The sequence below is a fragment of the Physeter macrocephalus genome, chromosome 6 (genome assembly GCF_002837175.3).
Source record: "Physeter macrocephalus isolate SW-GA chromosome 6, ASM283717v5, whole genome shotgun sequence".
Classification (NCBI taxonomy): domain Eukaryota; kingdom Metazoa; phylum Chordata; class Mammalia; order Artiodactyla; family Physeteridae; genus Physeter; species Physeter macrocephalus.
In genome coordinates this window covers 49,000,372-49,023,878 of record NC_041219.1, presented here as the reverse complement: position 1 = coordinate 49,023,878, position 23,507 = coordinate 49,000,372, and the positions used below count along the sequence as shown (strand labels likewise).

The following is a 23,507-nucleotide window of genomic DNA, read 5'->3' as shown; positions in this document are numbered from 1 at the left end:
ACAGACCCAGGTGCAAATCCCAGCTGCAGGTATTGGTCAAGAGCCTTTGCGTTGCAAGTTACAGAAAACCAGCTTCAAGTTGGCTTCAGAAAAAGAATTCATTAGCTTGAGGAACAGGGAAGTCCAGGAATGGCCCTGGCTGCTGGCCTGGAAGGAGAGAGGGGCTCGAAAGAGGGTCCTGGGTCGGATTGTCCCCCCAGCGGCCTCTCTGGGTCTCGCTCAGCTTCCGGCAGGCTGCCTTTGTTGGGCCACTGGCCCGGGAGCTCCACGCGTCCCTCGGCCTGCCAGGGCCTCCTGAAGACAGCGGCCAGGTTGGCGTGGCCTGTGCGCAATCCATGGTTCCAAGGCCCGGGTTTGCCTGATTCACGACTACAGGGCCCCTGCGGCAGGAGCCCAGAGGGTCCTAGACGCGAGGGCTGTTGGCCCAGGTGTCAGACCCCCACAGCCCTGATGGGGGTCTGCTGGGGGCGAGGGTCCCCAAACACCCACTCCCGATGTTCTTCCCCCTGTATCATGTCAGCACGTACTACGTGCTCAGTAAACACACCAATTGTTAACAAGTTGTTGCTGCTGTATCTTCATCCATCTCTCCTCTTGGCCTCCTCCTCTCTTCTATCAGTGGCCTACCCACTGTAGATTCGTTTCTTCCTTTCCCCAGTAGATTCTGCTTCATTTTTTAATGCACTCATTCGAGGGATCATTCACCAGTCAAGGGTTCACTGACAGGTAGTCAGTGCAGGCTCTGTGCTGGGTGATGCGGGGACACAGATGCTGTCCCTGATCTGAGGAGGTCACAGCTGGGGAGAAAGGTGCAATAGCAAGGGCTGTGGGGCACCAGCCTGCAGTGGGAGAGCAGAGGCCTTCCTGGAGGAGGGACCAGGGTTCCTGCTTCCCTGGTCAAGCTGTGTCTTGCTTGGAACCAGGAGCGGGGAGGGCAGATGGGGCGTGGGCAGGCTCTGTCAGGGGAACTGGCAGGAGGGGACAGCTCAGGATGGGAAGGCAGGCTCTCCCTTGGGTTGCGTCCCTAGCTCCTGGGGATTAACAGCCCCTCTCTTGAAATCCCATTGTAATTACTCTGTCCTTGACTCACTGCCCAGCCCCACACCCAAGTTCAAGGAGAAGCCTGTCTCCCCAGGACCCAGCCCAGGCCTGACAAATAGAAGATGCCCACCCAGCAACAGTTAGTCAAAGGAACCGATTAATTAATTTATTTTAATCCCAGGAATTTGTCTAGTCGATTTGCAGGTGTCTGCTGCCTCCCAGGAGACCTGCCCCCGTGAGTCTCTAGCTAATTTCAGTTTGCACTGAAGGAACCTGAGAAACATCTATGGGCTGGGATCGCCCCTCACAGCACGGCCGAGTCGGCACGTTCTCCTGAGACCTGCAGCGTGCTCGGTGGGGGCCGTCAGGGCCAGGTTACCGATGGGGAAGGAGACCGAGGCAGCATTCATAAAACTGGCTCAGATCTTGTTCAAGCCACGTCACAATGCTTTGGTTTTTGCCACAGCAAGGCAACCTCTGAGCTCGATCCTCACACCCCAGAAAGCACACCACCAGCTCAGTGAGTGTGCATTTCTATGATTAAAAGCATGGCTGACATGGGCTTCCCTGGTGGCGCAGCGGTTGCGCGTCCGCCTGCCGATGCAGGGGCGGAGTCTGTGCTCCGCAACGGGAGAGGCCGCAGCAGTGAGAGGCCCGCGTACCGCAAAAAAAAAAAAAAAAAAAAAAAAAAGCATGGCTGACAAAGGAAACCAGGTACCCGAGGCCCCTTTACGAAGTGCAGCTTAGAATAAAGAGAAAACAAGCCCAAACCAGCGCCACCAAAGCCCAGCGAGAAGCTTGAGGACATCTCTGCAGAGACAGCAGAAGGGCCGAGGCCCCGGGCAGCAAGGTGGGGGTCCCTCTCCCAGGAAGCACAGGGGCCTGGGGTAAATGCCAGCAGGGCCTCCGCTAGCTGTGACCCTGGGCAAGTCACCCCCCCCATTGGTACCCTCACCCAAAAGGTGGGACAACAGAACCTTCCTGGAATACAGGGAGGAAGACAGAATGCAGGGGTTTATCCCAGGGGCAGCCTAGGCTGGGGGGGAGGGGTGCCCCCAGGGGCTGCGTAGGAGACTCCCCTCCCCCAGCTGAGCCCGGCACCAACCCTTCCGACCCTTGACCGACCAGAAGGCATAAGGGTCCCCTGGGAAAATACAATTTGCAAGGCAAGTGGAACAGCGGTCCCCACCTCGGCTCTGACTGCTTAAAACTGCACCCTGGCCCTTAACGAGGATTAGAAGATTCAGAATCATGCTGCAAATTGATTTCTGTCCCCTCTTCCTGTAACGCTGCTGGTTACAGGGCTTCGCGCTTTACAGGCCTAATCAACAGGCTCCAGCTACTCGTAACCCTGCGAAGCCAGCCAGTGTGGCAGCTGGTCTGACGGCCGGGGAGGCTCCGCGGGGCAGGCGGCCAGGCCGGCTCTCACTGCAGGAGGTGGACGGCGGCCGCCCTGCGTATGAGCCTCGCAGTCAGTGGGGAGTTGGGCTTCGAGGCGTCTCGCTCCATCAGAAGGCTCCTGGGGAAACAGAGACAGGCTCTGTGTTGGAACCTCCTAGAATGTGGGGGGCGGATGGTCCCTCCACCCCAAGGCAGGACACAGGCAGCACGGGCTGGGGCCGAAGTGGCAGAGAGCAAGATGCTCCCCTTCCCGAGTGGTGGAGGGAGGGGACGGCATCACGGCAGAGGGGACTAGAGGGACAAAGGCCCGGAGGCAGGACGCCAGGGGTGGGGACCAGAGGGAAGGTGGGTGGAGACGTGAGGATGAGGAAGCGGGGACTCCAGAGCGCCGCGGGCTCGCACCGGCCCAGGACGTCCCGTGTTCAAAGAGCATCCCAGCGATGCCCGAGTGCAGCAAATTTCAGGCTGAGCACACACCCCCGTGGCCTCGTCTGCCCCAGGAACTTGGGGCCCATCCTCCCGCCCTACGGAATGCTGGGACCAGAGGGTAGAGCACGCCTGTGGGATGAGGGGAGCCACGCCTGAGGATGTTCCTGGAAAGCGAGAGGCAGAAGAGACGGTGTGGGAAAAATCGAACTTTCAACAAAGAGAGAATCATTTCAGGCAAAGACCCCAAACAATTGACAACAGCGATTCTGTGCGCTGAGGGTGCGGTTAAGGGGCCGGGGCCTGGCACTTGGGGCAGGGACACCATGGCAGGGGGCCGAGGGTTTCCACGTTGGACGGGAGGGGAGCTGAGCCGTGTGAGGATGGCAGGAGGGCACCAGGAGGGGGCGTGCCCGTCACCCCGACAGCTGCAGGCTCCCCTAGCACTCCCAGGGGCAGACCCCTTACTGCGCCCCCCGCCCCCCAGCGTGGACCTCGTCACCCCACCCGTGTGCTGGCCCCAGCTGCCCCGCTCAAGCCCGCACCCTCCTCTCTGTCCAAAGGGCCCCACCCACCCTGCCCAGCTGCCACCAGAGGTGCCACACCAGGCCTGGAGCTCCCCAAGCGGCTCCACCGCTAGAGAAATGTGTGCGGTTTTGCACGTGGCCACGGAGGGGGACAGCGAGGGGCATGTGTCCAGGGCGCTCCAGGGTTTGACCATTTCCAGCGTGTCCATCCAGACTCAGGTGTGACACAGCGTCCACACCTGTTTCACCAGCACCTGCACTGCTCGCTTTGGAACGGTCGTGGGGGCAGCCGGGCCCTGCCCACCGTGGGCCGCCCGTGTCTGTGCTTGGACGCTGGCGCTTTCCACCTGACCTCTAACCTCGAGCGCCCAGCAAGGGCCTCCTGGGCCCCACGACGCAGCCTGGACTTGCAGCGGCAGCTCCGCTGGGCCTCACGACACCCCTTCTGCCCACCCGGCACCCCTTGGCTCCCCTCTTTCCCCTCGGCGTGCCAGGAGGGCCTAAGGGACGGGACGGGGGGTCACATCTCCCCCCAGGAGCACAGGGGCTGGTGCAGGTCGAGGTGAATGGGGTGTGGGACAGCGAAGGCTGCCGGCGATGGCTGGCTTCACGGGTAGAGCTTTCTTCTTGGGGTGCCCCTACCCTGACACCCCCAATCCTCCAGCCACACCCCTCCTCCTAACCAGATCACCCCTGGCCTGGTTAAACTCGCTTGGTTTCAGGCCTCGCCGAGAATGTCGCCTCCACCAGGCACCCTCCCTCCAGACTCCGCCCACTCATCACAGCGTCTTGGGCAATACGCCCGCCCTCGTGGCAGTTTTACACATATCTGTGGCATTGGTCGCCTCGTGTCAGTTCCCACAGGAGAGGTAAGCTCCATGCAGCCTGGGCCTGGGTCTCCTGCCCACCACTCCCTCCCCGGCCCCCGGCCCCCAGCACAGGTAGGAGAATGTGAGCTGAGGCCCAAAGGATCGGTAGGCGTCTGGCAGGTGCAAGAGAAGAAAGGATGTCCCAGGCAGAGGGTGTGGCACGTGCAAAGGCCCAGGGGCCTGAAGGAGTAACTGGAGCTCACTGTGGCCAGAAATGAGGAGTGGGCTGGGAGGGCAGGAGGGTGGGCCTGGGGGTGGGGGTGGTCAGATCCTTGGGTCAAGTGGAAGACGCTCGCAGGGGGAGAACCAGGCACCCCCGTAGCCTCGCATCTCTGCCTCAGAGGTGGGCACCACCTCGGGCCAAGGGAGGTGGGAGCCTCTGGGCACCCGGAAGCCTGTGGGGAGGCCCCCGAGTGAGAGGGGGCTGTGCTCGGGGTCCTTCCCAGCTGGGCTTTGGGACCAGAACGAGGAACTCACCGGGCCACGTTCCTGTGGGTGCTGGACGAGGAGGTTAAGGCCGCGTGAATCAGTAACTGGTTGAAGACGTCTCTCTGAAAGGTCGAGCGGGCACGGGAGGCTCTGTGCCATGGGACGAGGGGTAGGGACGCCTGCCCCCTCCCCGCTGCAGGCTGGCCTGTTCTCAGGGACAAGCTTACTGGGGGATGCGAACGACAAGGACTCTCCCACACTGTGGGCGCCAGCACCGCGGAGACAGAGGCTGCGGGGCACAGGGGCTCCCGGACTGGGGCCCTCGCGCTGCAGCTGCTGGCTCACCTGGGCATTGCTGCCTCCGATCTGGACGGTCCGGTAGCGGATGGGCAGGAGCAGCTCCACGACGCCGTCGGGGTTCCCGCTGTGGGCCTCCACCAGGGCCTGGCACAAGGGCAGCCCCACGTCGCGGGCCAGGAGGTGCTGGCAGTTCTCCCCCGGGGACCTGCCAGCCCGAGAGGGTGCCCTCAGCGTCCTGCAGGGCCTCGTGCTGCCCCCCACCCGACTCAGGTGCCTGAGGAGGGGGCTGTCTCCTCCTCAGCCCGGCATCCCTGGCTCCGTGCCTGACACTGTAGATGCTTTGATCAGGTGACCTGACAGAGGACAAGCCGCCAGGGAGGCGAGAGAACTGGGCTCTAAACTCAGTTCCACTGCGACGTGGCCTTGGGCAGATGCCCCACGCCCGGTCTCAGTTTGCTCATCTGTAAAGTGGGAGGAGCAGTGCCGCCCTCGCAGGGCAATGCAGGTAAAGGCTGGCACTGGAGTTGGCGCCGGCCCCTGGAGTGAACAGCTGTGGCAGCCTTTGTCTCCCGTTGCCCTCAGGTGGCGGTTGATCTGGGTCGTGAGGGCTGGGGGCCTGAAGCTACGTCCCCAGCCAAAGCCCCCAGTTCATTCAGTTCAGCCCTGGGAGGAGGGGCAGGGCAAGTGGCCGTGGGTGGCCACCCTTCCCGAGGCGCCCGGGACAAACCACCAGGGTTCATGGGTCCCAAAGCTCTAGCCCTACAGGCAGGAGACGAGGGCTGGCTGCCCCCTTGGTGGCCTGTGCTGTGCAGAGCCCGCTTCCCTGGACTCTCTCTGGCCCCCGCTGTGATTGGAACCGGCTCAGGAACTGCGCTGGGTGTGTGTCACCACATCACTGCCCCTCACTCTCCTACCAGCCTGTCCCAGCAGATGAGGAAGCAGGCTCACATCAGAGAGCTGAGGCCCTGTAAGCGGCGGGTCTCTCTGCTTCCAGGGCCTCACCGCATCCCCTGTGCGTGACACTGCCATCGAGGCCTAGCGGATGGAGAGGCTGCTCTGTGTCCTGGGGGAGCCAACTATACCCTCGCAGGGCACACCCCGCGGGGACGCACGGCCGGGCGGGGGGTGCGGAACGGACACCTGGGGGCGCACAGTTGCGGGGGACGCACTCCTATGGGGACAGACACCCAGGAGGCGCGCACCTGGGAGCAGCCCTCCACGGGCGTCTGTGCGGCTGGACCCACCAGTGGGCCCTCTCAGCAGGGTGGGGGTCCCCCCGGTGGCCCCGGCCCCCCCACGTACTCGCTGGCGTCCCGCAGGGTGCTCAGCAGCTCCTGCGTGGTCTGGGAGTCCCCAGCGCCCAGGGACGCCATCAGGACGTGCACGTCGTTGAAGAGCAGGACGTGGTCTCGGCTGTGCTTCCGGGTCACAGACAGGACATCCTGCCACCGCTCACCCACAGACACCCCTGGGGACACGGGAGGACACCCGCAGGCCCGGCGTGAGCGCCGCGCGCACGGGCCTCTGGCACCCACGGGTGGCTCCGGGTGGGGAGGCCGGGTGACGCTGGCAGGCGGTGTCTGGCCTTGGGCTTAGGCTTTGGGGGCCGGTTTATATTAACTTTGTTTAATCATAAAAGCGGCACACGGGTAGGGTAGAAAGCAAATCAAAAAAAAACAAAAACAAAAAGCTATGGAAGGGTATTAAATGAAGTCTCTGGCCCCTTTGACAAACCCCAAACCACTTTAAAAACGCTTTCCGTGGTTCTCACCGGGCAGGCACCTGACACAGCACAGCACAGCGGAATTCATAAAAAGCATCCTTCCCCCTCTGGGTCTGGGCTTCCGACTCTTGACAGGCCCTCCTCTGCTCCGCTCTGCACCGCCACCCCCCGCCTCCTGTCCCTCTCCACTCCTGCAAGTGACCGGAGTTTCCTACTGCTCCTAGCGGGCTCCTCCCGTGACCTTGCCGTTGCCCTTGACTTCCGTTTCTCCGCCTGTCAGCTGGACGCAGCTCTGAAGTTTCCACTCCGCATGCTGAGGGAGCAAGTGGCCTTCCTCCTCCCTCCGCCGGCCCCGAGGCACCCACACCGTGCCTCCCAGCCTCCAGGCCGGGCCGTCCCTTCCTGACCCCTCCCCGGGCGAATTCAGGGGGGCCCAGGCTGCGCCTCCCCAGGCGAAGGCTCAACAGGACTCAACTGCCCCCACGCCCCTCCCCTCTCCACCGAGTTCCGGATGGATTTGGCTGGACAGAGACACAGGCCTCCGCCAGCCTGGGTTCCGGGGTCCCGGCCTTATCACCTGGACGGCCGTGGGAGCCCCTCACTGTTCTCCCAGCTCCTCACGGATGCCCCGGCCTCCAGCCCGGCCTCCACTGGCTCAGCCCCGCTCCTGGACAGAGCCCGGCCAGCCCTGCCCCGCGGGCTCCCCGCGGACCCAGATGAAAGGCACAGTCCTCACCCTCCCTCCGCAGCTCACAGCCTCCTCTGCGCGCACGGACCCCACGCTCCGTCACTCATCCCCAGCACAGGCCCCTGGCTTCTGTGTCCTGGGGGCTTCAGATAGGCTGCTTCCCACCTGTGACACCCTGTCCTGTCGTCTCCCGGCAAAACCCTACGTTCCCTTCCACGGCTCACATTTCATCCCCTCTAGGAAGCCTTCCCAGAGCCCCCGGAAACAGCCAGTCCTGCCCGGGCCTCATCCCCACCGACCCAGGACCTACAGTGGGTACAGGTTTGGCTCTGCTGAGCCTGGGGGAGAGGGGAGAGCTATCTGGTACCCCAGTGGTTGGCCACAAGCCTTCATAGCCCTCAGGGCTAGGGCAACCCCCTCCAGGCTCCCTGGAGAGCACTGCATGACACTGTTGGGAAAACCCTCCCTCTGAGATCCCAGGGAGTTGAGAAACTGAGGTGGCACCCAAAGACAGGTGGCCAGGCGCCACCCGTGCCAGCCCGGCCGGGCAGGTAGGCCGTGGGAACGGCAGGTGCCAGCAGGATTCGGAGCCTGAGGCCCGCACACCGAGGAGCCGAGGGAACTGGGAGAAAGGGCAGCAGTGGCCTGGCTCGCTGGCCTCAGGCCAGCTGGAAGGCAGCCGCAGAGCTGGTACCCGAAGCCGCGCCGTCCCAGGACCGGGAGCGGGCCCTGGAGAAAGTCGCTAATGAGCTCCTGCCGGCCTGAACCCAGGCCGCGGCGCCGTCCCCTCGTCGGGTGGGAGGAGAAGAGCCAGAGGAGAAGGCCCAGACCGGGTACCTTCCATCTGCAGCCGGTAGAGCATGGAGCAGCTGTCCACCACGTCCAGCATTGCCCCGCTGAGCTGCAGGCTGGGGAGGATCTGGAAGACAAGGGCAGGTAGGGGATGAGGGGCTGCAGGGATGGCCAGAGTCCACCCATCTGGGCTGTGCGTAGGGCCTGGGCAGAGCCAGCCCTCAGCCAACAGGAGCCACCACCGGTGTCCCCTCCACCCCAACTCTCAGGGCCATTCCCCTCTCCGAGGGCCTGGACCGCTCCAGGGGCCCAGGGGACACTGGACAGACTTGAGAAAGAGCCCACTGCACTGGCACCTGGGGGAGCACCTGCCGGGCCCTGGCCCCTGTCGCCTCCTGCCCCCAGCCCTGGACCGTGAAGGCAGAGAATCATCTCGCCCGACCGCGGTTCCACGCTCAGCTGGTCTACATCTCACGGCACACAGCTCTTGTCACCCTTCACTCTTTACTAGGAAATCCCGACAACTCGAGAGGATGACTTATAGGAAACTTTACTGAGTGTTTTTCTCTGGGGTTTAGATCCTCAAATTACAAGCATTTTTGTGACCCCAGGCTCTGCTATTAAGCCCATGGTGGGGTCCTCAGCAGTTGCAAGTTAGGCTTTTTTTCCCCTCTTAAACATACCTAGCGGGTGGCGGGAGGGGGAATAGGGAGTCAGTGTTTAGTAGGCCAGGAGTTTCAGTTTGGAAAGATGAAACAGTTCCGGAAATGGATGGTGGTGATGGCTGCACAACCATGTGAATATACTTAATGCTACAGAACCGTACACTCAAAACTGGTTAAAACGGTAAAATATGGTATGTATATATTACTACAGGAAAAAAAAATTCCTGGGGGGCTTCCCTGGTGGCTCAGTGGTTAAGAATCCGCCTGCCAATGCCGGGGACATGGGTTCGATCCCTGGTCCGGGAAGATCCCACATGCCGCGGAGCAACAAAGCCCGCGAGCCACAACTACTGAGCCCACGTGCTATTAAGCCCATGGTGGGGTCCTCAGCAGTTGCAAGTTAGGCTTTTTTTCCCCTCTTAAACATACCTAGCGGGTGGCGGGAGGGGGAATAGGGAGTCAGTGTTTAGTAGGCCAGGAGTTTCAGTTTGGAAAGATGAAACAGTTCCGGAAATGGATGGTGGTGATGGCTGCACAACCATGTGAATATACTTAATGCTACAGAACCGTACACTCAAAACTGGTTAAAACGGTAAAATATGGTATGTATATATTACTACAGGAAAAAAAAATTCCTGGGGGGCTTCCCTGGTGGCTCAGTGGTTAAGAATCCGCCTGCCAATGCCGGGGACATGGGTTCGATCCCTGGTCCGGGAAGATCCCACATGCCGCGGAGCAACAAAGCCCGCGAGCCACAACTACTGAGCCCACGTGGTGCAACTACTGAAGCCCACGTGCCTGGAGCCCATGCTCCGCAACAAGAGAAGCCACCGCAATGAGAAGCCCGCGTACCGCAATGAAGAGTAGCCCCCGCTCGCTGCAACTAGAGAAAGCCCGCACACAACAACGAAGACCCAATGCAGCCAAATATAACTAACTAAATAAAAATTAACCAAAAAAAAATCTGTAATAAAAAAAAAAATTCCTGGGAGTTCCTGATGGTCTAGTGGTCTAGGGTTCGGTGCTTTCACTGCCACGGCCTGGGTTCAATATCTGGTCGGGGAACCAAGGTGCTGCAAGCCGTGTGGCTCGGCCCAAAAACAAACAAACAAACAATCCGATGGGCAGATCCATGTTTTTAACAAAGAAAAGCAATCTAAAATGACTGGAGGGGGGCTTCCCTGGTGGCGCAGTGGTTAAGAATCCTCCTGCCAATGCAGGGGACATGGGTTCGAGCCCTGGTCCGGGAAGATCCCACATGCCGGGGAGCAACTAAGCCCGCGCGCCACAACTACTGAGCCTGCGCTCTAGAGCCCGCGGGCCACAACTACTGAGCCTGTGAGCCACAGCTACTGAAGGCCGAGCGCCTAGAGCCCATACTCTGCAACAAAGAGAAGCCACCACAATGAGAAGCCCGCGTACCGCAACGAAGAGTAGCCCCTGCTCTCGCAACTAGAGAAAGCCTGCGCGCAGCAACGAAGACCCAACGCAGGCAAATATAAATAAATAAATAAATAAATTTCTTTTTAAAAAGAACATACAAATACATTTAAAAATAAAATGAAATAAAATAAAATGACTGGAGGGAAGCCTGAGATTTCAGAGATGACCAAATGAGATGTGCAGTCTACCAACGCCCACGGGAAAACAGTCAAATCCCATTCTGGGTTTCCACACCGCTCTGCGAGAGAATCAATGCCGTGAGGTCTTACACAAGAGCTGTGCTCTCACTCCAGCTGGGGTGATACTGATCGGCCCAAAGATCTGTTAGAGACTGAAGGGTAAATCGCTGCAGTAAACCGAAGCGGGTGCAAGCGTGGACTTACGTGGTCATCATAAATGGTCAACGCGGCCTCGTATTCGCCCTGGAAAAATGAAGTTCCAGGATTAACACGTGGAGGAGGTGAGATGTGATGCTGAGACGTGAATTGCAAATGGCCTCGACAAAGTCCCTGCCCCACAGCCGAGGTGGGGTCTCAGGATGGGAGGAGAGGAACCCACCTCTGCCCCAGCCCTTCGCTCCTCCGTGTAGAAGACACAGCAGCAGCTGCTGCTGCTACGGGAGCCCTTTCTGCGAAAGCATTATTCTTCCTATGAAGCGCTTGTCAAGCGGCTGCCAGCTTTTTCATGTATTTCTTCTAGGATTGTTTTTCCCTTTATTTTCCTTACTGCCCATTCAGTTGCGTTCACTGCTTTCTTGGGGACGCTGTATCACTGCATTCTGCCTGTCATTACAGGGTGGGTCCTCACCTTCCAAGCATTTCTCTTTGGACGTTTAGGGAGCTTCTAGATTTTCTCTACGATAAACTGTAAGACAAACCCTTATAAATGGGACCCAGTGGTGGAATCACTGGGGTCAAGGGTGTCCCCACACCCTCACTGCCACTGGGGCAAAGCGTTCGGAGGGTCCCATGGTTCACTCAGCTACCACCGTGAGGTGGGAGCCTAGCGGTCCGCTACAGCGGCAGGCGCTCGGGCTACCCTGTCTCCACACACGGCACACGATACACATGATTTGCAAGTCCAGACAGTGCAAAATACCTAAAGTAGTTTAAGCCTGAAAAGCTATTTGAAAACATGAGTGCTCCGTTGCCATCAGGACACCGCTGAAACCTGCAATCACACCGTACTGCTCCCCAGGATACAAAGTATGGCAAAAGGGAGGAAAATGTTTCTCTCCTTGGACATCTTTATAGGATAAGACAGCCGGTCATCTTACCTCTTCAATCAGATATAAAGCCCAGTGCCAATAATTATGACAAGCAAGCATATCAGAGCCCTGGGGAAAGAACGAGAGAATGAGAGAAAAATCTGACAGCCTGTCGGGGGGAGGGGAGAAGCAGCTGTTGTTTTGTGCCAATGCAGAGCGCCACGGCTCTGAATGCAGGAGACACTTCCCAGGCACCCGCCCTGGCCGGCCTGTGCCGGCAAGTCCACGCCCCATCTTCTCCTTTGGCTCTGAGCCTCGGCGAGTGGTCTGCCGGAATTTTCTGAGGATGCTGAGGCTGCGGCAGGCTGGCATCTTAGCCCCAGAGCGAGAAGGTGGGAGAACCAAAGCCTCACCTTCCTTAGGCGTGGAGTGGAGAAAATGAATAAGTCTACCCGAACGGCTGCAGAGGCCCACTGCGTCCAAACAATGCAATGCATCCAGTAAAACCCCACGGATCGGTAAGCCCAGGGCCAAACCCCCTGCAGGTCCTGTCAGAGCCCGCAGAATAAGGGGAATGGGGTGACATCTAGACGGCTGCAGCTGGTACGCTTTTGGCCCTACCATGAACACTAGCCTACGGGGCTGCGGCTGACACTTCCTTCTCTGCCTGGATACTACCTCCCATCTCCTGGAAAGGAACTGACGATGCCTCCTCCACGGCCCACGTCTACCTGGCACCTGTATTTGAGGGTGCCAACCCACCCAACTCCCCTCTCCCTTACAGGCTGCTGTAGGCCTTGGCGCCTTTGCTTAAGCTGATCCTACATCTCTCTGTCCTTTGCCTAGCAAACACCTACTCACCCTGCAATACTCAGCTCATACGTTGCCTCCTCCAGGAAGCCCTCCCTGACTGTTTCTCCCTCAAGCCCAGTTGGGTGGGATGCCTCCTCTGGGTTTCCACAGCCCCAAGAATGCCCCCGGCATGGTGCGGTCGTGCGCTGCTAGGGAGCTGCTCGCTCCACTTGACGGGCCTTCTGAGGACACAGAGGTCTGGGTGGGACTCTCAGTGGGGTCCCCAGGGAGGGGTACAGCCCGGCGCAGCGACTGGAGACTGGACTGAGCCCCAGCCAAATGCCTGGGGCAGGTGCTGGAGGAGGAGGAAAGGGAGCCCCAGGCCACATCGTCCACCCAGGGCTGTGCAGCCAGGCCAGAGGCTGGCAGGAGCCACTGCAGGGACGTGTGCAGGCATCAGGGGACGAGCGTCCGTTGGAGATGGCCCCAGCCACCCCGGGCTGCCTGCTACAGTCGGACTAACACCGATGGGGACTCCTTCGGGGCAAGGGCTTCACAGTCGTTGCAACAGCAGGTTTTCAGGTAAGGAAACTGAGGCTCAGGGGGCTCTCGTTCTCGTCCTGGGGTGGCCCAGGCCTCAGGCACCCAGGCCCAGGAAAATCGGAGTCTGGGGGCAGGAAGTACATGGAACACAAATGATCCGGCCCTGGCCAGGCCTCCGCGGCCTCCCTCTCAGAGGACACGGCAACTCTGGCGCGCCCTCCACCCAGTCAGTACCTGCCGGGGGAGCCCGAGGACAAGGGGCCGACCCGCACTGTACCCCCACCCCCACCAGGGCCTAGCTCGTGCCCAGCGTCTGGGGATCCTTAAAAAGATCTGAGGGCTTCCCTGGTGGCGCAGCGGTGGAGAGTCCGCCTGCCGATGCGGGGGACGCGGGTTCGCGCCCCGGTCTGGGAGGATCCCACGTGCCGCGGAGCGGCTGGGCCCGTGAGCCATGGCCGCTGGGCCGGCGCGTCCGGAGCCTGTGCTCCGCGACGGGAGAGGCCACAGCAGTGAGAGGCCCGCGTACCACCACCAAAAAAAAAAAAAAAAAGATCAGAGTGTGGGGCTTCCCTGGTGGCGCAGTGCTTGAGACTCTGCCTGCCGACGCAGGGGACGCGGTTTCCATCCCTGGACTGGGAAGATCCCACATGCCACGGAGCAACTAAGTCCGTGCGCCACAACTCCTGAGCCTGCACTCTGGAGCCCGCGAGCCACAACTACTGAGCCCACGTGCCACAACTACTGAAGCCCGTGCGCCTGGAGCCCGTGCTCCGCAACAGGAGAAGCCACCGCAATGAGAAGCCCGCGCACCGCAACGAAGAGTGGCCCCTGCTTGATGCAACTAAGGAAAGCCCGCGCGCAGCAACGAAGACCCAACGCAGCCGAAGAAGAAGAAAGATCTGAGTGTGAATCTAATGAGATTATAGTTCTCAAAGGTTATCTTACGCCAGTTCGCCTGCTCTACTTAATACCCCTCTCGGAGAAGCCAGGAATCTGCCTTCTTGTAAATTACTTCTCGCTGGCCTGTCCTAGGCCAGGGAGCTGCTGGGAGGAACTGAGGTGACCATGCCAGTCCCCTGTTGCCTGCCTGGTCCCTGGTCTCTCCGTGGTTTGCTCAATCACTGAGCACCTGCTGCTCGGTGCCAGGCCCTGGCAGAGACTCACTGTCTTGGCCGGCGGTGCCCTGGGAAGCCCACCATAGCACAGAGAAGGGCAGAGCAGCAGACCGCACCTGGGCAGGTAGCCAGGCTGTGCGCCAGAGACAAACTCAAGGACAACAGGTGCATATGCAGAGGGAGGGCCACAGCAGCTGGGTGCAGGTTGGCGCCGGGAGTGGGAGCGGGGAGGCCCCTGGGTGTTAAGGCCCCAGGAAAGGGTCTGGAAGGGCTTGAGGGGTCTGGGTGGTATCCACGCTGCTGCCTCACCAGGGCCCTGAGCCCCGCACACCAGCCCCACCGACAGCGGCTGGGCCGTCATCCCTCCCATCAACCCCTGGCTGCACCGCGTGCTCCCTGAGGATGCTCTGTGGCTCTGGGGTCTGCGTCGGGTCTGCTGGCCAGTGAGTTCACAGTTCTCACCCCTGCTGGGCCCGCCTCCCCTTTCTCATCCATCCCTTCTACAGCCTCAGGCCACAGCCAAGTCTAGAAACACCTTCAAAACATCAGCAGATGTTGGGAAGCCGTGGGGTTCCCAGGGGATGCGTTGGCTTGACAGAGACGCCTCCAAGTGGACCATGAGTCTTCCCCAGAACGCAGCCACGCCTTGTAACTCCATCCGTTAATCCCTGGCTTAACTTGGGGGAACAAACAGAATTTTCCAGGCAGGTGGACGGACTCGAATCGTACCTTCCAGTGGGTTTCCGAGCGTTGCATGAACTCCAATCCATCCCGGACCTCTGCTTTCATCTCATGGATATGGGCGATGGTGTGCGCCGACCACGCGTCCGTCGGGTTAACAGATAAAGCCTACGTGGCGGGGGTGCGGGGGTCGGGCGGGGGACAAGTCGAGATAACGTGGGTGAGTCAGGCTGCCCGGTGCCAAGGCGTCCCCAAGCCGTGCCGGGGCGCGAGGGGCCTGGGCTCTGCCTCAAACTCACGACCCCAAAGACCAGCCCGTTGACCAAACACCAGATGCTGCCAGAGAGGGTATCGCTGCCCATTTCACGGATGAGGAAACGAAGGCTCAGAGAGGCTAAGTGACTTGCCCGGGCCCACACAGTTGGGTGGCACTGGGGTCTCTCCAAAGCAGGGGCTCATCCAACCCCCCCGGGCCCCCAGCCTCCTGCATACAGCTGAGTCACTGCCCAGTTTCCCCTGCGGTGAGAAGTAAGGCCGCCTTCCTCTCGCAGCTGCCGTGGAGGCCAGTGGACACTGAGTGTGTGTGCCCCCGGGGCTCTCGGCTGCCCCTCCCGACTAGCACACATGCCAGGACCGCACACATGCCAGGACCGCGTGTGTGGCTTTCCGGGCTCGTTCTGGTATCACTGCGAGTAACAACAAGAGCCGCTCCGACGAACGTTGGACTTGACGGTGACGACGTGGCCGGCGGGACACGAGGTCCGACTCCCATCTCGCGGCGGGTAGTTTAGCTCGTGGTTACTGAGTGCCTACCGATCCTGGCACAGAGCAGTAAAGCCGAGGCTCACCATGGGCCTGGGGCCATCCACACGAGCCCAGGTCCTCCACACCTGGTCACGGGGTCCCCCCCCGCCCTGCCACCTCAGGCGCCCGCGCCTTTCACAGAAGCAGAATTGGGGAGGCCCGGCGCCTTCACCCCTGGCCTGGCACCTGCTGCGGTGCCTACGCTGGCAGGTGGTCCCCAGCAAGCCCCACCTCCCTGCTGCAGCCCTGACTTGCACGGGCCCAACCAGTCCACGTGGGGACACAGAGAAAGGCCACGTCTGCAGGGAACGGTGGGCAGCCCGGGGCAGAGCCCTGCAGGACCAGGACCCTTCAGGAGACCCCAGGGGCGCAGCTGAGCAGGCTGAAGGGACCCGCTAAGCGTGCTGTGGAAGGCAGAGGCTCAGGGCAGCAGGGCTGCTCTCATCCCCCTGCTGGGATTAAGCTCCCCCCTCGCTGAGGGGTTCCTGACCGGCTCCCTCCCAAGGTTCCCTGGGCCAGAGTCTACAAGGCCAGAGCGATCCGGCCCTGCCTGCCCGCAGACTTTGCTCCCAGAACCCGGTCCGCCCACCTCCGCCCTAAGCCTCAGTCTATCAGGCGCTCCGTGTCCCTGAACTCTGGCCGCCGCTCTCCTTCCCCGACAGCTGCCCTTCGCTCTTCCTGCCCTGGGCGTTCGGCCTGCAGACAAGGCCCACGTGTCACCACCGTGAGGCCTCTCCAGACTCCAGTGGAGCCTGTGCAGACCCCCCTCGCTCTCCTAGAAGCCTGGCCTTGCCCAGTAACTGTCTGTGGTGGGCTGGTGCTGGGCTCAGAGTGTGGGCGCCTGAAGGAGAAGGGGCGTGAAGGGAGCAGAGGGGGGCACCCCATGCCACCGCTTCCCGCTCCTGGCGGGCGTGAACCTGCACCTTTAGGTCACTCTCTGACTTCCTGAACCATCCTGCCAGCCCTCAGGTGCCCACATAGACGGCACCCAATGGGAGGGCCCAGCTGCCAGGGTCTCCAGGGGAACCTTCCTACAGCTGACCCCCTGGACGACGGCGCCTGGTCACCCGGGCCATGGAGCCAAGATTGCCGTGAAGCTCCCTGTGTCCCCCGACGGCCTGACTCAGGGCTAAGGCACAGACCCCCGCATCCTACTGTCAAATCTGGGCTCTATTCTATAAGTAGAGTGGCTGTCAGAGACCCCACAGGCCCCGTGGGCCCCCGGAGGGTGCCGGCTGTCTCCCAGGGAGGGGTGTGCTGGGAGCCAACTAGGGCAGAGACTGTGGGGAGAGCCCTGGCTGGGTGCTGGGGAGCAGGTCTGTCCAGGCGGCATGAAGGACTGTGCTCAGGTGGCCTGGGGGACCGTGGCTCTGCCTTCTGTGAGCTGTGTGGCCATGGCCTTGGCCTCTCTGGGCCTGGTCGCCCTCCTCTGGGCAATGACGAGCTCAATGCCCCGCTGCAGAGGATCGAGCCGACAGGAGCGGCGTGTACATCGAGTGCCAGCCCTGAGCCAGGCCCAGGAGTGGTTGTCACCCGCTTGGGCGCGGCGGCCCCTCCCTGGGACTCAGTTTCCACTCCCGCGAGAGGAGGAGCTGGAGAGGGACTCTGGGAGCCAGAGATGCTGAGGTTCCCGGGCCTGCAAGCGAGGGACGTCCACGGTGCCGGCCAGCCCATCTCCACCAGCACAGAAGGAGGGGCCCGGGCCGGCAGGAAGCGCTTAGCATCCCACCCTGTTCTGCACCCTGGGCCGCTGCTCCCTCCGGATGGGGGCGGTGCTCAAGAGGAGGGCCGGCCAGCAGGACCCCAACGCCAGGTCAGGGCCCACCGGAAGCAGTCTGATGAAATAAAATTTAATCCTTAAGGCAGGACAAGACAAACTAAACACAAAGTTCTCTCTCTGGGCTTGTTTGGGCCTCCTCCCTCCCTCCATCCACCAGCGCTCCTCAAAGACGGGAGTACCTGCTAGACCGTAAAGATCAATTCGTCCCTTTTTCCTGAGGCTAGCAACGTACGTTGGTAAAAGAACGCGTTCTTCCCCAGCTCTGTAGGGGGTCATGGTGACTCACTGCTTGCTTCGTCTGTGCTTATCCGGACTATGTATCCTTGCGTGACCTTTACGTAAAATATCAGGATGTCATTTTGATGTACGATCCTTTGTCTCCAAAAGGTAGATGACTGTATGACTGTACCTTTGAGTTCCAACAGGCTGAACAGTTCTCAGAACTTTCTGAGAATCTGCTTCCTGGGTTACAGTCCTCAGTTGGCTCGAATAAAATTCCCTTTTTTTTTTTTTTCTTAACCTGATAGTTCATTGAATTTTCGGCGACAAGCCTCACTCATCACTCATCTGTCAGCTCCTGGAGGCTTGGTGAAGTCAGTGACACTTAGAAACGTGAGGTCCCAGGTGGGAGAAGTAACGCTGATACTCGCTTCCCCAAGAGGGGTGGACGGAACCTCCCTGGGCCTCATTCGCCTTCCCGGCCTGGGTGGGGAGTTTGCTGAGCAAGGCGGCTCTGCAAACCCAAGGTGGGGCAAAGGTGACGGGAGGGAGCTGCCCTCTCTGTTAACATGAGCCCTCCTGGTAGGAAACGAGGTCCTGAGTGGGTGGGCTGCAGCGTGCCTGGCGTGCTCTCCTCCACCTGACCCTACTCCACAAGGGCTCAGGCATCTCAGGAAGGGCCCACTTACCTCTTTGGCGAGCTTTTCTGCCCGATCGTAGAAGTTGGTTTCCATCAGTCCGAAAGAATACATGCCTTTCACGTAGCTGAAAACAGAAGAAAATTATTTTTTTAGAAAGCGCACTAGAACCGTTCAACCCTCAACGTAACCCGTGTCAGTCGAACTGTGTCTCTCCCAAAATGGTACGTTTAAACATATGCCCTAACTTGGAATTAGAGTCTTTGCAGATCATCATCAAGCCCAAGTTAAGATGAGGTCATCCTGGATTAGGCTGGGCCCTACATCCAATGACTGATGTCCTTATAAGAGAAAGGAGAAGGAGGAAGATTTGGACACAGACACACACGGACACACACACAAAGGACAGACAGTCACGTGGAGACGAAGGCAGAGACTGGAGTGATTTCAGACTTGCCAGTCCCCACAGTCACAGAGCCAATTCCTTAAATAACTTCCCCCGCCACCCCCGCTCCATATATATATATGTAAATAGTACAGATATAGATACAGATATGCACGTCCTATTGGTTCTGTTCTCTGGAGAACCCTGACTAATACAGCTCTTCAACCTATTAGTCCACTTGACCTTCACAACAATCCTATGACTGAAATGCAACGGAGGTGATCGTGCGTGGTGGTTCCTAGGGCTGTTCATGGTTATTCCAGGCCTCCCTCTCCTCCCAGCCCAAAGTAGAGCTGCACTTCCTGGCCCCCTGGGAGTGGGTGACTGGATTTGACCAGTGACTCGGGAGCTGCAGGGCACCCCCTTCACTCTGAGCACTAATGCCATTGTGAGTCCCCCAGGAGAGCTCTTTTCCCTCTTAGCAGCTGGTGTATCCCGAGAGCAGTTACTTCATCAGCTGGGACCCTGGAGGGCGACAGTGGGGCGGAGCCTCAGCTCTCCTATGATGGACAGTGAGAAATTAACCTTTGTTGTAATAAGCTTCGGAGACAAAGATCTAGAGGATGTTTGTTACTGCGGCAAAAGTTATCTTGTGCTGACTGATATATAAGAGTATTACCTCATTCCCAGGATGGGATAAACGTCAAATGAAGACGTGAAGCCTTTTCACTTTTTCTTTTTTTTTTTTTTTCTTTTGGCCGAGCTTTGCGGCTTGCAGGATCTTAGTACCCCGACCAGGGGTCGAACCCGCACCCCCTGCAATGGAAGCGTGAATTCCAACCACTGGATCATCAGGGAAGTCCCACCTTTTCACTATGAAGAACTAGGAAATAACAACAGTAGTCTCACTAGTTTTAGGGCAGGGCCAGGAGAGTTGCCATGTTGCTAAGGCAGAGGAGAGAGACTAAGAAACAGAAACGATGTGATTTCCAGCTGGCACCTACCTGCTAAGGGGTATGTCGGGTGTCCAGAAGGGATAAATTCGAGCCACAGAATCTCTCATCTGTTCCTGGTAGCCCAGGTAAAAATAGGCATCGTGGGAAAATTTCAGGGCCAACATGTCTGTCGGGTAGTCCTGGAGAATCTGTTCCCACAGCTCACAGGCTTTTGGAAGGTTCCTGGAAGCCAAGAGAAGTTTCTCAGCAACACTGAACACAGTTCACACACGAGGAGTGGAAAAGGCTTAATTTCCTGCCAGTGTCACAGCCTGCACTGAACTGGTTAAAAGATACATGTAAGTTTCTACGTTAGGTTGTGGCTCAGAAAATTGAAAAGCTTCAGTGGGAAGTTTTACTCTCTAATTCAAGAAAAAGAACTAGTTTAACACGTTACCAAAGACAATTTCACCTGAGTCCGTGAACCAGCTGCAGGAAGCCTGAGAGGTAGAATTCCACCCCTGTGCTGACATGTGCACCCACTTGCCAGGAACACCAGGACAGAACTCTCTCTGTCACTGCTTCAGAACGCCTGTACAATCAGCTCGGGTCACCCAGCTCCGCGGGCATCTCTCCTGCCCAAGCAGACACAGGGGCTGTCCTGGGGGCAGGCGTCAGGGTCAGGACTCCCGCACACAGGGGGACGGACAGCCGTGGGAACAACAGATGCTCACAGGGTGTGTGAGGACCAGGAGCATAAGGGCGAGGGTTTTCTTCTTTCTCCTGTCTCTTATCTGTCTCTGGACTGTGGTGCTACTATTTTTGTAATGAAAATAATAACCAATTTATTTAACGAAACACAATAAGTTGCTTTGCATGCTAACCTGGGAGTCCCAACCAACCACGTCCTCACTCAGCAGTCAGCTGAGGACAGAGCAGCAGGCAGGAGGCGATTCTCAATCAGGCGGGCACGGGAGTCAGGGTGAGAATCCCCCCGAGGCCCCCTCCGCACGGCGCGGGGGCAGCCCGTGGCATCGCCCAGTGTGGCCTCGGAGCGCCAGCCCCCGGCCCAGGGAGGCCCCTCACCCCTTGGCAAAGGTCTCTACTGCAGACACGTGCAGCCGTTCCCGCTGCGTCAGGGGCTGAGCTTTGGAAATCTCCACCATCGTCTTCACGGCCAGGTCCAGCTCTTTGTCCAGCCTCACGGAGCGTCCAGTGCCAATCAGAATGAGGCCATTAGCGATGGCGTGGCCCAGGGCTGGCGAAAGGTGGGAAAACAGCTGGTGATTCAGACGGTCCCACCCAGCCCAGCGCAGCCCCATATGTGAAATAAACACCCAACGTCCCAGGAGGGGCAAGCCAGGCGGCCGGTAGGGTGTGTCCCCACCGACAGTCCAGAACTCAGCTCCTCACCGGGCACGTGGAGGGCATTCTGGGGGGGTGCCAACGTGTGGAGTACCTGCGCCCCCCTCACCAGGTGAACTGCTTAGGGGCTGCCTACACCCACCTGCTTCCCTCTCAGCTGCTACTGTCACTACCACCAGCACAGGGCCTCCCAAGGGCCACCCGGTAGATGCTGTCGGGGGGCTGGTCCCCAGAGGACAGAAACCATGATCCTGTCTTGGCTGCTCTCAATCACTGAGAGCTCGGGGGCCGAGGAAGATGGGGGTGTGCCTTGTGGCCCTTGTAGCGGCCTCGCTGGCAGGTGTGCTGGCCCCCAGGTCCTACCTGGGCTTCCCAGCCCCAACCTTGACAGAGGTAGGGTATCCGCTGGCATTTGGAACTCAGTTCTTGGCCCAGGCTTGGGACCTAGGACCCAACCACAGTGCCAGGACCACCCATGTGGCCCCTGCTTCTGACCTGGGGCCAGGGTCTGCTCGGAGAACCTGAGCCCACGCCTGGACACTGGCTCCCGTGACAGCTCCCTTCATCCCCTATTCTGCGCCCCTTGCCCTCAGTGGGACCTGGCCACAGTGGGGGTCCCTGCTGCCCTCCCGTCCTCAGCCCTTCTGCCCAGCCCAGAACCTCACCCACACTGGGCCACCCTCCTGGGGTTCCAGAATGCACTGGGCTGACCCCGCCCGCGTGCCTGCCATGCATATGGCTTGCCTGTGATGGCAGCCTCTGTCACTAGGTCAGCCCTCCCCGTCACAGCTGCTGTGGGGTTGGCCTCGCTGGTGCCCAGAGAGGCTGCAGTGGCCACTTCTTGTGTTCCGAGGGGTCCAGGCTTTGGACTGGGACAGGCTTGTCTGATCCCAGAGCCCCAACTACCAGCTGGGTGGCTTTGGGTATATTTCTTACTCTCTGCTCTCTCTGAATCTCAGTTTCCTCATATGAGACATGGGATCAGTGTCTTCCCTGCAGAGTTGACGTACGGTTAAAGAGAAGTTTGAAAGACACCTTCTATAGCACCTGGCATCTTTACAGGAGCAGCTGTTATTCCAAGCACAGTGGTGGCGATCACCTTTCCCCCCTCCCAACCTGGTCACTGCCACCAGCCCTGCCCTCCCCAACCCAGCTGAGTCCTGCAGTCAGGGAAACAGTCAGGGGCTGGACTCGTGAAACGGGGCTCCTCAACCCAGGGAAAGCATCACTCACCGAAGGTTGGATCTGCTGCTTTGAGCTTTGACAGGCAGCCCTCAATGCCACCAAGACTCTGGTCATTGGTCCATTTTACGTACTGAAATTTAAAAGGTGAAACAAAGCTGTCCCCAGGGAGTTTTTAGTTCATGTAAATGAAGGCTTGTTTCTAAACCTTGATTTTTTTTTTTCTTTTCTTTCTAGAACACTGGTATTTTCTGGACCTTAGCTCAAAGAAAACATAACTGGGTTGATTTCATATGAAGAGACTGAATACACGGAACTCAAGGCACATTTTCTAGGGCTGGTGAGGCCACCATTTCCAACAAAGAAACATCTAAAGGAAGGTTCTTCCTGACAGGTGACCTGCCCACCGTGTCGACCTCGTCAGCCCCAAGAGGGGCCTTGACATTGGGTACCAAAATAGGAAACTTGCTACTTCCTATTCATTCCTTTAAAAAAGAATCACAGTAAACATTCACTATAGAAAGGAAGAGGCATGAAAGCCAAAAGATCAAAAATATCCTTAATCTCATCTCACTATCATTTTTGACAATTTGGTGTATTTGTTTCTAGTCTTTTTCTTAATGCTTAATTTTTTAAAAATAAATTTATTTATTTTATTTATTTTTGGCTGCGTTGGGTCTTCATTGCTGCGTGTGGGATTCCCAACCACTGCGCCACCAGGGAAGCCCCTAATTTTTTTTTTAAATATTTATTTATTTTTTGTCTGTGTTGGGTCTTAGTTGTGGCATGCAGGATATTTCGTTGTGGCAGGCGGGCTTCTCTCTTGTTGTGGCGCGTGGGCTTTGTTGCCCCGTGGCATGTGGGATCTTAGTTCCCCGACAAGGGATTGAACCAGCGTCTCCTGCATTGCAAGACGGATTCTTAATCACTAGACCACCAGGGAAGTCCCAGCAAACACATTTTAAATGAAAAATACCTGACCCAGGTCTTAATTTTTTTAAATCCTAAAACCATATTAATGCATTAGATTTTAGAATGTGCCCTATCAGTTGTCCAACTTACATCTACACAGAATTGGCACATGTAGTTTAACAAGACACAAGGGAGTTGGCACAGAGACGCAGACGCACAGCAGGGGCGGGGGTAGAGGTGGGCTGGCTGCCGCTGCACTGGGGAACTTTCCCTGCAACAAACTGTGCTCTGCAGAGGCCAAAAGTTGCGGGAAGGGGACAAATAGACAAAGAGCTCAAATGCATACAGTGGAGGCCCTTGGCAAGCTGACGGCATTTCACCAGTTGTTTCTTCTATGGCCCTTATGTTTCTAGAGGCTTCCTTGGCCCTTATGCTGCATGGACAGAATCAGTAGGTAGCGAATTCACCGCCCTTGAAAAAGCCCAGCTCTGGTTTTCCATCAGTGTGTCTAGACCTAGGTGCATCCTACTGTTCTAAGTCACTGCAAGAGTCAGCTCAAAAAAAAAAAAAAAAAAAAAATGTGAAGGGCTTCCCTGGTGGCGCAGTGGTTGAGAGTCCGCCTGCCGATGCAGGGGACACGGGTTC

The 23,507-nt window shown here is 58.6% G+C and overlaps 1 protein-coding gene across 3 annotated transcripts in view; it reads right to left on the bottom strand.

Annotated features, from left to right (window-relative positions):
- Positions 1-1,717: 1,717 nt before the first annotated feature.
- The window catches only part of TTC38 (tetratricopeptide repeat domain 38), a 24,305-nt gene continuing 2,515 nt past the window's right edge, over positions 1,718-23,507 (bottom strand). Inside the window, exons 3-14 of one of the 3 annotated variants that reach the window (XM_007128734.4) lie at positions 22,002-22,083; positions 20,490-20,661; positions 19,473-19,646; positions 18,135-18,210; positions 14,691-14,810; positions 11,581-11,640; positions 10,688-10,726; positions 8,242-8,323; positions 6,296-6,461; positions 5,039-5,198; positions 4,742-4,815; positions 1,718-2,560 (exon numbers count right to left, since the gene is read on the bottom strand). In XM_007128734.4, coding sequence (XP_007128796.2) covers positions 2,467-2,560; positions 4,742-4,815; positions 5,039-5,198; positions 6,296-6,461; positions 8,242-8,323; positions 10,688-10,726; positions 11,581-11,640; positions 14,691-14,810; positions 18,135-18,210; positions 19,473-19,646; positions 20,490-20,661; positions 22,002-22,083 — 1,299 coding nt within the window. In that variant the 3' untranslated portion in view covers positions 1,718-2,466. Of the gene's footprint in view, positions 2,561-4,741; positions 4,816-5,038; positions 5,199-6,295; positions 6,462-7,319; positions 8,134-8,241; positions 8,324-10,687; positions 10,727-11,580; positions 11,641-14,690; positions 14,811-18,134; positions 18,211-19,472; positions 19,647-20,489; positions 20,662-22,001; positions 22,084-23,507 lie in introns of those variants that run through there. The other 2 variants (XM_028490723.2, XM_028490724.2) reach the window with 2 other exon arrangements.